The 16,280-nt window shown below is 33.5% G+C and overlaps 1 protein-coding gene across 5 annotated transcripts; it reads left to right on the top strand.

The window, feature by feature from the left end:
• The first annotated feature begins 4,021 nt into the window (after positions 1-4,021).
• On the top strand, positions 4,022-7,054 carry LOC100245782 (transcription factor GTE7). Of its 5 annotated transcripts, none has more exons than XR_785489.3 (4): positions 4,041-5,711; positions 5,828-6,038; positions 6,151-6,345; positions 6,809-7,054. XR_785489.3 is itself a non-coding variant. In XM_010649746.3 (3 exons), exons 1-3 carry the CDS (start codon positions 4,281-4,283, stop codon positions 6,213-6,215), a joined length of 1,707 nt encoding a protein of 568 aa, XP_010648048.1. In that variant the 5' UTR covers positions 4,022-4,280; the 3' UTR covers positions 6,216-6,761. The 5 variants fall into 5 exon arrangements, 1 of the variants encoding a protein (XP_010648048.1); XR_785487.3 differs by lacking the exon at positions 6,809-7,054 and adding an exon at positions 6,449-6,761; XR_002029819.2 differs by lacking the exon at positions 6,809-7,054 and adding an exon at positions 6,461-6,761.
• The last annotated feature ends 9,226 nt before the right edge of the window (positions 7,055-16,280 follow it).

Raw genomic sequence — 16,280 nt, forward strand, 5'->3', positions numbered from 1 at the left:
ACCATGAGTTTATTTAAAACAAAAAAACAAAAAAAGTTATTTGAAATGGCACTTGAAACTATATCTTTATTACAAATTTAAAATTGGATCTTAAAATTATGGTTTTAGTATAATTTAGACATCGCATTTTGAAATTCAAGTTTCTAATTTGTATAAAAGTCATATCTTTAAAACATGGTTTCAAACTAAGTTAAAAAAATAAAATAAAAATAAAAGAGGATTAATTTGAAGAATAATTTCAAAATATTATGAATATCTATATTTTATTTGGTTAGCAGTTTAATTTGACCCAAAATTCTATTATTTACTTTCTTATACTCTGAAATGAGAGTAGTTAAGTTCATACAATTCTTTTAAAGTTAATTTCACTCCCGTCCCAGGTTTGAGTTAAATATAGTCACCATGAATTTAAAATTTTATTTAATTCCCCTTTTTATTTTAAATCAAATGGGGATGAGTGAAAATAACAAACAAGAAAAGGAGGAGAGGTATTTGATGAAACCGTCAAGAGGCTGAAATTTTATTAAATTCCCTATTTTATTTAAATAAAATGGAGTTAAGTGAAAATAATAAATGAGAAAGAGGAAAAGTATTAGATGAAATTTTATATCAATGGTGATCAGATATATTTAACTCAAACCTCAAAGGAGGAGAGTGAAATTTACCCGATTCTTTTATGAATTTTATATTCCTCAAATGGATTGAATTATGAATACTAAGTTTTTATGAATCTTAACTCTTTAATATTTTATGAAATTTTCTAACTTACTAAATTCGCTCGTGTAGACATTCTATGTTCATGTATGATTAGGAGGTGTCACACACGAAAACAAAACATAGAAGAAAAGAACAAAAACATTATAAAATATTTTTCATATTTGATTGTTTATGGAAAAATAAATAAATTATTAAGAAATATACCATTTTCAAATTTTCCTAAAAAATAAAGAGGAAAAACCTTTAGGATACTTTTTTATTTTTTAAATATATTTTTATCACCTTTTTTAATATATCCAAATATATAAAAAAAATCCTAATATCCATATATTAAAAAATCAATTCTTTAAACATTTTCCTTTTTTTTTTCTTTAACACATCTTAGAAATAAAAAAAAATCATGTAAAAAAAAATAATTGATTAAAAAAATAAAATACTCAAATTTGCAAATTCTCTCGTATACTTACTTGAAAAATAACCTATTATTAATATAAATGTCCTCCATAATTTCATATATTTACATGTAGGTTTTTTTTTTATAAAAAAAGAAAGAATGATTTTTATTTTTACAAGAAAAAAGTACAAATATTTTTTTTATCAAAAAAGGTTATAATAATAATAATAATAATAATAATAATAATTAAATTAAAATAAATCCCCTCAGGAGCAAAGTTCCCTTTGGCTTCTCATTGAGCTCCTATTTATTTTATCATGTAAAAAAAAATTGATTAAAAAAAAGAAATACTCAAATTTGTAAATTCTCTCGTATACTTACTTGAAAAATAACCTATTATTAATATAAATTTCCTTCATAATTTCAGATATTTACATATAAGTTTTATATATATATATATATATATATATATAAAAGAATTATTTTTATTATTTAAAAAAAAAAAAAAAAAAAAAAGGAAAGAAAGAAAAAAAAACCCTTAGGAGCAAAGTTCCCTTTGGCTTCTCATTGAGCTACTGTGGGTGTGAACAAACTTGAATCTTCCCGGTCTAATAATCGGGCGGTAGGATTTCAACTGTCCACCCCACCAAACCAACACAACTACGTAGGCGCCCTCCTTCCAAAAGCCATGTAAATCCAAAACCACTTTTTATTTACCTTTACATATTCTCTTGTTTAATGCTACTTTATCCATTGATGGAGACTATATATTATATTTCTTTACTTTCATAAGGTTTCCTTCCTTTCTTGCTCTAATTAATTTCTTATAAAGTTTTTATCCCAAAAATAAAAATAAAAATAAAAATAAATATTGAAATGATATGACAACTAAGGAAACATGGGGAAGGATGGATGCCCTTCAAACAATGCTATCGTTCTTAACAATTGTATTTCAATCTTTGCATCTTTAGGTTGACTAGTCTTTTTAATTGATAGGATTCTAGGAATTCACTAATATTAAGATAAGGTTAACACAATGATTCGGTTTTATATTTTTATAATATTTATAATGAATATTATTTTATATAATAATATTTATTTTTTTTTTAGATTTTTTAAAAAAGTACTGAATTGTAATTATATCATATATTTTTTATTTCTTAAGAAAATGTATAACTTTATTTTTATTTATTTTTAAGATTCTATCATATTTACTTTTTAAATTTTCATATAAATATTTATAAAAAAATCTCAATCTGTACAATCGAGTCCAATATGATCAATTCAAACTTAACCTGTCCTTCAAAAAATGAGATTGGATTGAACTTGAGTTAAATTCCTAACATTTAACTTGAGTTAAATGTTAGGTTAAATAGAATCTCGGGTTAACCATCCCAAAATTGTAAACCTAATTCACATGCCAAAAGCACAAAAATTCCTCAAAACCAATCACATTCTCAATAAGAATGGAAATAAGATCCAAAACCATGGGAAAAAGAGTAATCAAAATCTTTGTTAGTGAGATTTGATTTTTTATACTAATGAATTTTTATTCTTATTTCCAAATTAAAAGAGAAATTCCAAATACACTAAGGTTATGTTTGGTTCCCAGACAGTACAAAAGAAAGAAAAAAAATATTAAGGAAAATAATTTTTTCATGTTTGGTTGTCTTATAAAATATTTTAAAGAAAATTAAGTATAATTAAAATTAGTTAAAAATTTAAACATTTTAAAATTATTTAATCTTTATATTGATGAGTTAAAATAAATAAAATGAGTTTGAAGTAACAAATAAAAATAATTTATCATCTTTAACTATATTTTTTATTTTCCTTCACTTTTTTTTTTTATACTTTTCTTCTATATTTTCTTTCCGTTGTATTTTCTCTCAAATTTTTCGAGAATCAAACATAGCCTAAGTAATAGCAATGGAATTGATTTTCTATTCCTATTCTCCCATCCACCATTCCAAACTTTATTTAAATGTTTTCATATTTTATATGTATATATATTAAAAATAAAAGTGCTTCTTATTAACTTGAGCATTAGTGGGATTTTTTTTTTTGTAAAATTTTTTTTTCTTGGCTTAAATTAATAATATTATTTTTCTAGTTCCAGTGGAAAAGAAAATTTATTTTTATTCTATTTTTATAAAAATATATTTATTTTTTATTTTTTAAAAAATAAAATAGAAAGTATCTCCAAAATAATAAAATAATTAGACGCAAATATACTATTTATCTTAATTTGAATATGGGAATAATAAAAAATCGATTGTCATGTGTTAAAAGGACAGTGTGAGGTGTAATTTATTGTTGCTGGTGGTGTTGATGTCGTGGCTTCGCCTAAGAGGGTTGAAAGGAGCGTGACGTGGCACACTAGCGCCAAATCCTGAGAAGATTCCTTCTCTGTTGTCAATCTGCCACCTGGCAAAATTATACTCAGCCAGCCAATCTGTAGTGTCGACTTGACACCCCATTTGTAATTTCTCAATCCAGAATTAGGGGTAAATAAGGAATTTGTTTCATTAAATTCCTTTCACATGTATCCTAGACTACCCTTACGCGTCATTGCTTTCACTATCCAATGCGCGTTGCTTCTCGTTCACGTCCGACCCCACACCTGTCTTTCCATCCACGTCAGTACATGTGGGCCCATCCTTCCCAGAAAACCCTAAATGCACGACAAATTCAACCCAAATTCACTTCAAACTCAAACGCACACGTTTATTCCATCTAACGGATGTTTGTCCGACACGTGTAAACTACCCCAAATCCTCACCCTCCATGACAGATCATCAGGTCTGTACCCGGGCATCAGGAGAACCCACATTCACCGTCGGATTTGCGGTCGTGATCCAATCGACGGATGAAACGCTGCCCAAAGTCTTTGCGGGTAGATCTCATCGCCTTTAAGAACTGATGCCTCTCGTCTATCGTTCCTCGCTCCAATCAGGGTAATCCCAAACCCTCGTCGCACGTTTTCCCCTATCCTCCTTTGGATCTTCTATTCTCCGGCGGTTCAACGGCGAGTCTTCAGCCTCCGACGAGTTTTCTGAACGGCTCCGGTGGGCGCGTGTTTGGCACCTTCCTTTTGATACATGATTTCTCCGGCACTGGAACCTGACAATTTTAGCCGGAGCTTGGCCGGAATCCTGGTGTTGAAGCTATGGCATCCGCCGTCTTAGCGAGTCGCAATGAATCGAATTGGGCGCAGTCGAGAGGCGGCGGCGGCGGCGGAGGCGGAGGAGGATTCATGGGAAAATTCCATTCTTCAAACCCTAACCCTAACAATTCGAAGCGGAAAACCCACGCGCCGGCAGGTGATATCAACGATTTATCGCCTGCTGTGACGCAATCGGCATCGGATGACGCTTCTTCCTTCAATCAGAGATCGATTGTTGAGTTCAATCGGGGTAGATACGTGACCTTCAACATCGGCTCGTATTCGAGAAAAGATTTGGTGCAACTCAAGAATCGGTTGGTATCGGAACTCGAGAAGATCCAGAATCTGAGTAATCGGATCGAGTCCGGCGATTTGCAGCTCAGATCTGGCGGCGATCGGACAGCAAACAAGCAGCAGCGGCCGAATAACAAGAAGATAGCGGGAAACAAACGGCCTCCGCCTTTTGATTCCGGAAGAGGTCCAAAGCGATCGGCAGCGGAGAACGCGAGCTTGATGAAGCTGTGCGGACAAACGTTGACGAAGCTGATGAAGCACAAGCACAGTTGGGTGTTCAATTCGCCTGTTGATGTTGTTGGCATGGGGCTTCACGATTACCACCAGATTATTAAAAGGCCGATGGATCTTGGCACCGTAAAATCGAAGATCGCGAAGAATCTCTATGATTCGCCCCTTGATTTCGCCGCGGATGTCAGATTGACATTCGACAATGCTCTGTTGTATAACCCTAAGGGCCACGATGTTCACGTCATGGCCGAGCAGTTGCTGGCTAGGTTTGAGGATTTGTTCAAACCAGTGTACAATAAGCTAGAAGAAGATGAGAGGGATCAGGAAAGAATCATCGTTGGTGGTGGGAGAGGTGGCGTTTCCGCCATCGCCGGCACCAGTGGCGGTGAAGAATTGCAGGGGAGTTCTTGGAACCATATTCCGACCCCAGAGAGGTTGAAGAAGCCAAGTCCGAAGCCTGTTGCGAAAAAACCTGAGAGAATGCAGGTACCTATACCCGCCACTGGGTCCTCAAACCCACCTTCGGTTCAGTCGGTGCCAACGCCATCGCCTATGCGAGCCCCACCAGTGAAGCCATTGGCCACAAGGCCAAGCAGTGGGAAGCAACCGAAGCCCAAGGCCAAGGATCCTAACAAAAGAGAGATGAGCTTAGAGGAGAAGCATAAATTGGGTCTTGGGTTGCAGAGTTTGCCTCAGGAGAAGATGGACCAGGTTGTGCAGATTATAAGCAAGAAAAATGGCCATTTAACGCAAGATGGCGATGAAATTGAGCTTGATATCGAGGCTGTTGATACCGAGACTCTTTGGGAGCTTGATAGATTAGTGACTAATTGGAAGAAAATGGTGAGCAAGATCAAGCGGCAAGCCCTTATGGTCAACAACAACACGGCTGCCACAGAAGTAAATAGGGTAAAATTATGTTTCACCGTTGCAGTATATATGCTTGACATTTTGGAACTAGATTTCTTGCTTTTGGTAGCAACAATTATTTGCAAAATGGCTAATGATTTTAACAATGATGGCAGTCTTCTATGAATGAGAGAACTGAACCTTCTCTGGCTCCGGCCATGGCAAAGAAGCCAAAGAAAGGAGAGGCTGGGGAGGAAGATGTCGACATTGGTGATGAAATACCAACAGCCACCTTCCCACCAGTTGAAATTGAGAAGGATGATGCCCGGGCCAGCAGTAGTTCTAGCAGTTCGAGTAGTTCAAGCAGTGATTCCTCCTCATCGAGTGGTATTGAATCCTAACTCATTCCCTGCTGTTGTTTCTTGCCTGGGATGATGTTGCATTGCAGGAATGCCTTATGGCGAGATGTTTGATCCTTTTTGTGTGTTTTTTTGGGCAGATTCGGATTCGGGGAGTTCCTCTGGGAGTGATTCGGATGTGGACAATGCTCAATCTAGACCTTGAAAGTGAATTGAAATTCGCAGGACCACTTGGGTGGAAGAGGCAAGGGACGGGTGATGGGGTGGATGAGGAAATGTTTGAAATTTCATTCCAAGAGGAAGGGAAGTGTGTAGGTTGGGTGAATATGAAAGAGGTATTAATTGCTACAACACCTGCAACTATTAAATTCTTTTATCAGTTTCTGATGAATGATCTTTATGAAGGTATTGAGCTGAATTTATGAACTTTCTGAACAGGGAGAGAGAGAGAGAGAGAGAGAGAGAGAGAGAGAGAGAGAGAGGTTCTCAAGTGTCGTGTTGGATTTATGGCGGTTGCAATTTGGGGGCAAAAAAAAAAGGAGGACAATGGCAGATGGGTGCACACCCCCCAACTTGGGCGTTGGCTTGGAGGGGTGTATGGTATGATTCATGTTGCGTAGGTGGTAGTTGAGAAGGTAGAGAAGGAGTTTAGCTATGGAGAACCCAATTTGGGTAGAGTAAAGCAAGGGGAGGGATGGGGGTTGGAATACTTTTGTACACATTACAACACTAAATACATGATTTTCCTCAACGAGGCAGTCTTTTTTGCTAATTGAATTCTAATTTTCCGTCTTATAGAGGGCGCAGAGAGAGAGAGAGAGGGTGGCTGACTGAATGGCAGGCAGGCAGGCAGGCAATGGAGAAAGAATAATTTTTTTTTTTTTTTTGTAAGGAACAATAAAAAAAAGGGAAACAGAATAAGAAACAAGCAAGGTAAGCATGTGGATGGGAGAGGGGTGGCCTTGAAAAAGCAAAAGGGTTGCTCTTTTCCACATGCTTTTCATGTGATTATATACATATATTTATTTACCTCAACTTTTGAAACTGGTAAATTCCACTGCTATGCCTTCCAGAAAAAATTTCAAACAAAAATATTGTAGAGCAATTCAGTCCATTTATACATACATTGTTAAAAAATTAAGAGATAAATTGATAAGAGAGTAGACAGTACAGAGAGAGAGAGAGAGAGAGAGAGCAAACTAGACGATGGGAATGGTGTCTACAAACGATGGTGGGCGTGGGGTAGGTGAATAATTCCAACATTAACAACTCCTAAGCACGTGGGACTGCCCTCCAATTTCTACCCTCGAGTCCCACATTCACATGTATGGATCATCCTTTAAAATTCAAATCACTCTTACAGTCTTACTGGATAACAAACAAACATCATATTCATATTGAATTTGAGCCTTTGCGAAATAGAAAAGAAAAGAAAAATCATGGAAGTTTCTGGAAGTGTGAATAACAAGTAACTTTCGTGGAATCAACTGTTGTACACATGCTATACTAAACCTTATTCTTTATTTTGTTTATCATTGTTGGTATGCCATACTTTTCAAAAGCAATCAACTGATTTATTATTGGAAATGGTTAAAGAATAGGAAAATTGTATTTATACTACAAGTCTGCCTCAATATTGCTCGGGAGCATGCAGTGCATGAAAAGATGATGTATTGATCAATTCTTAGCAAAACCTTATGGAAGATTATTATTATTATTATTTTAATTCATGGAGCTACTATAAAAAAATAAAACATTTTAAAATTATTCTTAATTGTTTTTTTTTAAACTATTTTTACAACTTTTTGTCAAAATTCACATGAATTCATAATTCCTAAACATGTTCATATGTCAAAATTTACATAAATTATAAGCCCTAAACATATTTATATGGCATAAATATAATATTAATGTGTGAATTCAAAAAATGTATAAAAAAGATTGGAATTAACTTAAACACTTTTTAGCTAATAAACAAGTTTTGGAGAGGATTTTGCTTGATTGTTGAATAGAAAAAAATATATAATTGAGGGAAGGAAAAGTATGATAGGTGTAGAAGAGAGTAATGAAAGACTTTCAATTTGGGAGTGTTGATCATCTTGCAACAACCAATCCTTAAGACTTTCTATGGAAACTCAAATCTCGAGGTGTTGACTGTCCTATAACAACTAATGGTGAAAAGGTAAATTCAAGATATCATCAATACCCTAAACCATATACCACTTTTTCACGCTAACGGGTTTTTAGGTAAATTTGTTAATAGGATTAATGTTTTAAAGTGAATGTGTATAATGAAAAATATAAATTCTTAACTATAAATAATTTAATTTTCTCATAGTTCTCCTGTTTTATTTTCGGTTTAAATTTTATTTTCATGTAATAATATCTAAAAATATTCCATCACTATATTTTCAAAAACAAAATTAAAAATAAACACTAGCCCTATTTGTTTCCCTAAAGGATAAAACCAAAAAAACAACATTATCAATGCGTGAAACATCCAAAAAATTCAATATTATCATCCAACAAATTTAAAAACAAAAGCACTCCACAAAAACCATAAATAAATAAAAAAAAACAAAAAACAAAAAAAATAAGAATAGATGGAATAAACTTAGAAAAATAGAATTGTGGACCTCGCATTTTCACTCGATGTGATCCCACCCGATGGCAAAACTCGTTTTATTTATTCGGTGAAAACATTGATTTTTAGAAAAAGACTTGGAGTCGCCATTTATTTTTATTTTATTTTTTAAGGGAAAAAAAAACCCTAAGTGTGACTCCTGAAGGAAAAGACAGTATGTAAAAAATCAAACTTGGGTTCGGGGGTCATGTTACTTATTGGGAAGGTACAGTAAATACCATAACACCCCTTTAAGCCCCTAAAAACGGGTCTCTACTAAATAAGGTGAAGCAAACATGGAAATTAAGTAGGAAAGTAATAGATACAAATTAAATTATCAAATAATAAAACGAATCATGCACAAGAATAAGCAAAGTGGGAGTGAGATCGTATCTTAGCAGTAAGTAATAGTGCCCTAAAAATGGAAACAAAGTTAGCTCAAGTATAAAATTATCGCATGTATATCAAAGAGCAAACCAAAGATCAAGTAATATCCATTAAACGTGACAGTCGACAATCAGAAGAGAAAAACTCATATGTAAGGCCCCCACCAAAGCCCAATTGACCTTGCATGAATTAATCCCATAAATTCCATTATTTTGGAATTATGAAAATTATCTTCATGCTTATTAAAAATCAAGGAAAACTGAAAATTATTTTAAAAATTAAAGAAAATTTGTTAAAGTGCTTACCTGAAAGGAAATGTAATAAGTTTATTAAAAACGAGATAAAATCTTAATAAAAAAATGAAAAGTTGTAGGATTAATGAGAACTGGAGTGGACTTAAAATTATTTGAAAGAAAACTAGAATTTTAAAAATTATTTGAAATTTGAAATTTTGAAGATTGGAATTTTCGAAAATTAGATTTAAGAATTGGAATTTTGGAAATTAAACTTAAGAATTGGAATTTTGGAAATTAAATTTGAAAGAAATTGGAATTTTGAAAATTAAATTTGAAATAAATTGAAAATTTGAAAATTAAATTTGAAATAAATTGAAAATTAAATTTGAAATAAATTGAAAATTTGAAAAATTATTTGAGAATTGGAAACTTGAAAATTATTTAAAAATGGAAGTTTTGAAAATTGGAATTTTGGAAAATTATTTGAAAATGAAAGTTTCGAAAATTAAAATTTAAAATTGGAATTTTGAAGAATTATTTGAAGATGGAATTTTTAAAAATAAATAAATAGAATAGAATAATAATAATAATGATTAAATAAATAAATGTGAAAATTGGAATTTTGGAAATTGGAAATTAAATTTGAAAATCAGAATTTTAAAGAATTATTTAAAGACTGAATTTTAAAAATAAATAAAATAATAATAATAACGAAAATAATAATGATTAAATGAATAAATGCAAAAATTGGAAATTAAATTTGGAAATCGAAAATTTGAAGAATTATTTAAAAATGAAATTTTAAAAATAAATAAATAAATAAAATAATAACGAAAATAATAATGATTAAATGAATAAATGGGAAAATTGGAATTTTGGAAATTAGAATTTTGAAGAATGATTTAAAGATGAAATTTTAAAAATAAATAAATAAATAAATAAAATAATAACGAAAATAATAATGATGAAATGAATAAATGTGAAAATTTGAATTTTGGAAATTAGAAATTAAATATGGAAATCAAAATTTTGAAAAATTATTTAAAGATTGAATTTTAAAAATAAATAAATAAATAAAATAATAACGAAAATAATAATTATTAGATAAATAAATGTGAAAAATAGAATTTTGGAAATTGAAAATTAAATTTGGAAATCGGAATTTTCAAGAATTATTTAAGGATGGAATTTTAAAAATAAATAGATAAATGAATAAATAAAATAATAATAATAATAATAACAAAAATAATAATGATTAAATGAATAAATGCGAAAATTGGAATTTTGGAAATTGGAACTTAAATTTGGAAATCGAAATTTTGAAGAATTATTTGAGGATGGAATTTTAAAAATAAATAGATAAATAAATAAATAAAATAATAATAATTATTAAATGAATAAATGCAAAAATTGGAATTTTGGAAATTGGAAATTAAATTTGGAAATAAGAATTTTGAAGAATTATTTAAAGATGTAATTTTAAAAATAAATAGATAAATGAATAAATAAAATAATAATAATAACGAAAATAATAATGATTAAATGAATAAATGCGAAAATTGGAATTTTGGAAATTGGAAATTAAATTTGGAAATCAGAATTTTGAAGAATTATTTAAACATGTAATTTTAAAAATTGGAATTTTAGAATTTGGAATTTGAAAAATTAAATTTTGATATCAAACGGTGGGGAATTAATTTTAAAAAACTGTAGCCCTTGAGTGATGTACTATACAATGCAAAAAACCCAATTCCGATCCCATACAGTTGCATTCTTGTTGCATCTTCAATTTTTCACCTTTGCTTTGGCTAAATGTGTAGACTTGGGCTATTATGTCATTGTCACTAGCAAGAAGCACCATGTTCCTTGTTTACCAAAGTTACTCTCCAAGTCATGATCAGCCGTTGACCACACACCCATTCAGCCCAACAAATACATGTAAAGATAGCCAGACCCCAAAACAGTAGCATTCACAATCAATTTCAAGAGAATCACTTAGAGGCTCAACGAACGTCGTAACCCTTATTGCATTCCTCCTCATCGCCATTGTACCAAGCGAGCACAAACGAAATCACCGCAGCCCAAAGTAGAGCCCGAACTAGAATATCCTGAAGCTGTTCTAGAATTGAACTCCAAAATGACTGCCCTTCTTGATACTGACGATGGTGCCGCCATAATCTGAGAAATTCTTAACAGTGGTGACAACATTTGCGATGTTAAAGAAGGCCTGAGCGTGAGTGGTGATGAACATGAATGAGCACATCAACGACACTACCAGCTAATGAATAATTATAGTGACGGATAACCATATATGAAAATAGCCAACGAAGCACCGTATTATCCCTGCCACACACGCGGTTTATCGGCTTCGAACGAATAATAAAGCAAGATAACCAGTGTAGAATCATCCCTTTAGGCTTGGACTTCAAATTTTCATTTTTCAATATTAAATCCTCAACTTCTAGAACAAGGTGAGTAACATTTGATTCTTTTCTGGCGAGGATTGTGAAGACTTGATGCAGCAAACCACGAGACTCTTTTTCATACTGAGCAGAAGCAGCGTCATGCATGGATACGTTCCCCAACTGGACTGTGGCTATGGGCATATTTGGTGGTGAAAGGAGCAAGTTTAGTAGGTATGGAGAGATAGAGATATGGTAGTGAAAGAAAATGGGTTTAATGGGTTTGGAAAGATGGGAGGTGATGGGGGAATGGGTGCCGGATGTTGGGAGTGAGTGTGATAGATGGCAGAGATGGTGATCAAATGGGAAGTGGGTAATGGTGTGGATATGGGAGAAGAGGCGGCCAATCTTGAACAATATTCAATGGATTTAGAATTCTGACCTTACAACCTCCATCGACAAAGAAAGAGAAATACAAACAAAACAGAGAATAACCCCAGGAAAAGCGAACAAGCAATCAAACCCTTAAACTAGATCATGTTTCGTGAGTTAATCAAAAGATCCAGAATAGGTGGGAGAAACAGGGAGTAGCAATATGATTAATAATATTTCAAGCTCCAAAACAAATCTATACAACGATTATTTATCAGAGAAGCCCAAGGAACCAGGAAACAACCAAAACAAAGCAAGCATGGAAGTAAACTCGGATTCAACACAACTCAATGCACAACAAAAATAAACTAACGATGCTCAAGCAACAAGAAGAGATGATAAAAACCAGTGATAATGGGGAATAATGAATAAGAAATGCATAAAAAATAAAAAATAAAACCATACTTGAAATGCTCATTTCTCCTAAATATTCGCAGAGATGCTCTCTTCCTCTTCCTCAAGCTGTCTCCAATTTTTTTCCCGAACCCCTCTTCAACCTCTCTTTCTCTTCCTTCTTTCATAAGACTGACTCTAAACACTAAACTGAGAAAAGAACGGCTTTGGAAGCCAAACCAAAAGGCTAACTCTAAACGCTAAACTAGAAGGCCCATAGGTGAAGACCTACGATGGTGATACAACAGAATTGCCCATAGATGTCAATCTGTGGTGGTGAGACTCTCAAAGGCCCATAGATAAGAATATATGGTGGTCATAATCTCAAAGGCCTAAGGATGGAAATTCATGGTGGTGAATCAACTGAAATGCCCATAGATGTCTGATCTATGGTGGTGAGATAACTGAAACAAATGCTCATAGATGAAAATCTATGATGGTGAGATAATTATAACAAATGCCTATAAATACACAATCTATGATGGTGAAACTGAAATGCCCATAGATGTCTGATCTATGGTAGTGAAAACTGATCGAGGCCCATAAATGAAAATCTATGGTGGTGAAACTGAAATGCCCATAGATGCCTAATCTATGGTGGTGAAATAACTGAAATACACATAGATGTCTGATCTACGGTGGTGAAATTGATCAAGGACCATAGATGAAAATCTATGGTGGTGAATCTAAAATACCCATAGATGTCTGATCTATGGTGGTGAAACTAAAACAAATGCTCATAGATGAAAATCTATGATGGTGAGATAACTGTAACAAATGCCTATAGATACAAAATCTATGGTGGTGAATACTGAAATGCCCATAGATGTCTGACCTATGGTGGTGAAAACTAAAATGCCCATAGATGTTTGATCTATGGTGGTGAAAACTGATCAAGGCCCATAAATGAAAATCTATGGCGGTGAATCTGAAATGTCCACAGATGTCTGATCTATTGTGGTGAAACTAAAACAAATGCTCATAGATGAAAATCTATAATGGCGAGATAACTATAACAAATGCCCATAGATACAAAATCTATGGTGGTAAATACTGAAATGCTCATAGATGTCTGATCTATGGTGGTGAAAACTGAAATGCCCATAGATGTCTGATCTGTGGTGGTGAAAACTGAAAGAAAGGGGATGCCCTAAACAAATTGATGGTAGGGTCATGCCCTAGACAAACTAACAGTAGGAGGATGCCCTAAACAAGATGATAGAAAAGGGATGCCCCTAAACAAGATGACAGGAAAGAGGGATGCCCTAGGTGATAACTCGTAAAGATCGAAAAATGGGTTTAACAACCATGAAATCAACATGAGATGTGATAAACCCAAAGAGGGGGGTATGCCCTAGTAGAAAAGCGCTAAAGAGGGTATGCCCTAATATGACGACTCGTAAAGATCAAGAAAAAGATCGAGTGGTGAGAAAATCTACAAAAGATCTAATGAACTCAAGGATGGGGGTATGTCCCAATCTAAGATAGTAACCAACATAAGACACAAAATGTCACCATACAAGACACTCTAGGATATGCTCAATGACAATGTAATGAAAAAATCTAACATCAAATAATAAATGCTTAAATGAAACCAATGCAACAATGAAACTATGCTGACAAAGCAAAACTAAAACAATGGACCAAACAAAAGCTAACTAAGACTCTAAGTCTAAAATGTAAGCGAGTCAAGACACAACATGTCAACTATCAACATGAAAACATCATCACAAATATATCAACAATCTAACAAGCCCTACCATCATGGAAGATGTTGAACCTATTGTCCAAAGGCATGTGAAAACTCAACCAGAAAGCTCAAGACTAATCTGTATCCTCCTCTGATCAAGAGAAGAGGATAAGGTCATGTAAGATGATGAAATATGTGGGCTCAAAAGATGTAAGGCTCTGATAAGATGGATGCAGGTATAATGGTGTCAAATGTAGGATGTATGGGTGTGTAACAAATGAAAGTGGGTATCCAAGTCGAACCAAGTATGTTGAGAAGACTGAACCCAAGGTGTCAATAACTCTATGATCCATCAAAAACAACAATCACAAACAAGAGGTGGAGTCTCAATGTCAAAATCAACAAGGTGGCTATGCTCCAGGATGAATGCATCCTCTCAAAATGAGTAAACCCTTAGTACAAGATAATCTCTAGAAAGTATGTGTCTGGCATAAACTGTCATCTCACAAAATCTATCAACAATGAGTGGGCTATGCCCTAGTGTAAGCATCTCCAAAGAAAGAGCATGTCCCAATGTGAATAAGATCAAATAAAGTGGTATGCCTCAACAAAAATGCGCTTTGACATGATCATGTCCAAATATAAACTAGTATCTCCAAGATCAATCGCCAATGAAAGGGTCATGCCCTAGTATAGGGCAATCTCTTAAATGACTAAACTCCGCTACATGCTATCACAAATGTCTGTCTCCTGATCCAATTATCTCAAAAATTTGTCAACGATGATGAGAAGGTTATGCTTCTATAATCACATCAAGGAAATCACCCAATCATATCTCGTATTCCAATGTGAAAGGAATCTAATCACCTCTAAGGAACAACTATGCCTCAAAAACCATCATCGATTGAGAGGGGTATGCTCCTGTGTAAGGTACACCATATGAAATATACCAATCATGTCTCATGCTCCAATGTGGAAAAAAAAAAAAAAAAACAAATGTCTGATCTCCTCCAAGGGATAGCCATGACTCAAAAATCCATCATCGACTGAGAGAAATATGCCTCGGCATAATGGTCATCTAAAAAAAACCCTCGACCAAGAAAGGTGTGCGCCCCAATGCAATATATAAAGTAGAATGGCTGCATACCCGATAAAAAAGCTCTCTAAGGTGGCTATGCCCCAGTGTAGGGTCATACCACAACTCTTGAACCACCATAATCAAAATGCTCTCCAACCAATCCCAAGTATCGCCTACATAAGAGCTATCAAACACAATGTATGATGTCATGGCCTCAGGGTGGTCTTAAGACTCGGGACGTAACATAGGCTAAGGTAATAGGGTGAAAGAAATGAAAGGAAACTAGGCTCAAATACCCAATGATAAAAACCCTATACCCTTGTGTATAAAATGCAATATGTGCAGAGAGTCTCATAAACCATGGATCTGAGTATGTCCAATTGAATATATCGATGAAAAAGAAAGAATCCAAGATGAATATATTAATGATGAAAGAGAGGAAATGAACAATATCGAATTGCTGATGGGATGTACAAGAATGATGTGTGAAAAATATTGAACACGGAATGTAAATCGATATGAACAAAGAACAATGTAGGTAAGGTGAATGAAATACCATGAGAGGAACAAATAGATCGAAGGAAAATGAATGAGCGCTAATCCAATCAAATCAAGTCATGAAGAACAGTCAAATCACCAATGTATGTAATGATGGAAATGATAATGATTCGGAGTCCCTAGGAAAAGGTCACTTGTCTCTTACACGTAAAATACATAACGAGATAGGCACAAGGAGATGAAAGTCTCTTGAAAGTTCACATACGAACTTTCATAAGCAACTAACTTAATAAAGCAGTCTCAATGACCAGTATACACATTCAATGGAGAATGACACCAAATACATGTGTTTATTACCCTTTTTTTTTTTTTTTTTTTCATTTTTTTCATTTTTTTTTTCTTTTACCCACGTATACCCTAAATATCAATAAATGAACTCCTCCGAGAATACATAATGAAATGGATATACTCTCAAACAATGATGTACATGAACTCTCTCTAACAAGATGATCTTCTCAACTAAGAATCTCC

Source organism: Vitis vinifera, chromosome 3 (assembly GCF_030704535.1).
Source record: "Vitis vinifera cultivar Pinot Noir 40024 chromosome 3, ASM3070453v1".
Classification (NCBI taxonomy): Eukaryota; Viridiplantae; Streptophyta; class Magnoliopsida; order Vitales; family Vitaceae; genus Vitis; species Vitis vinifera.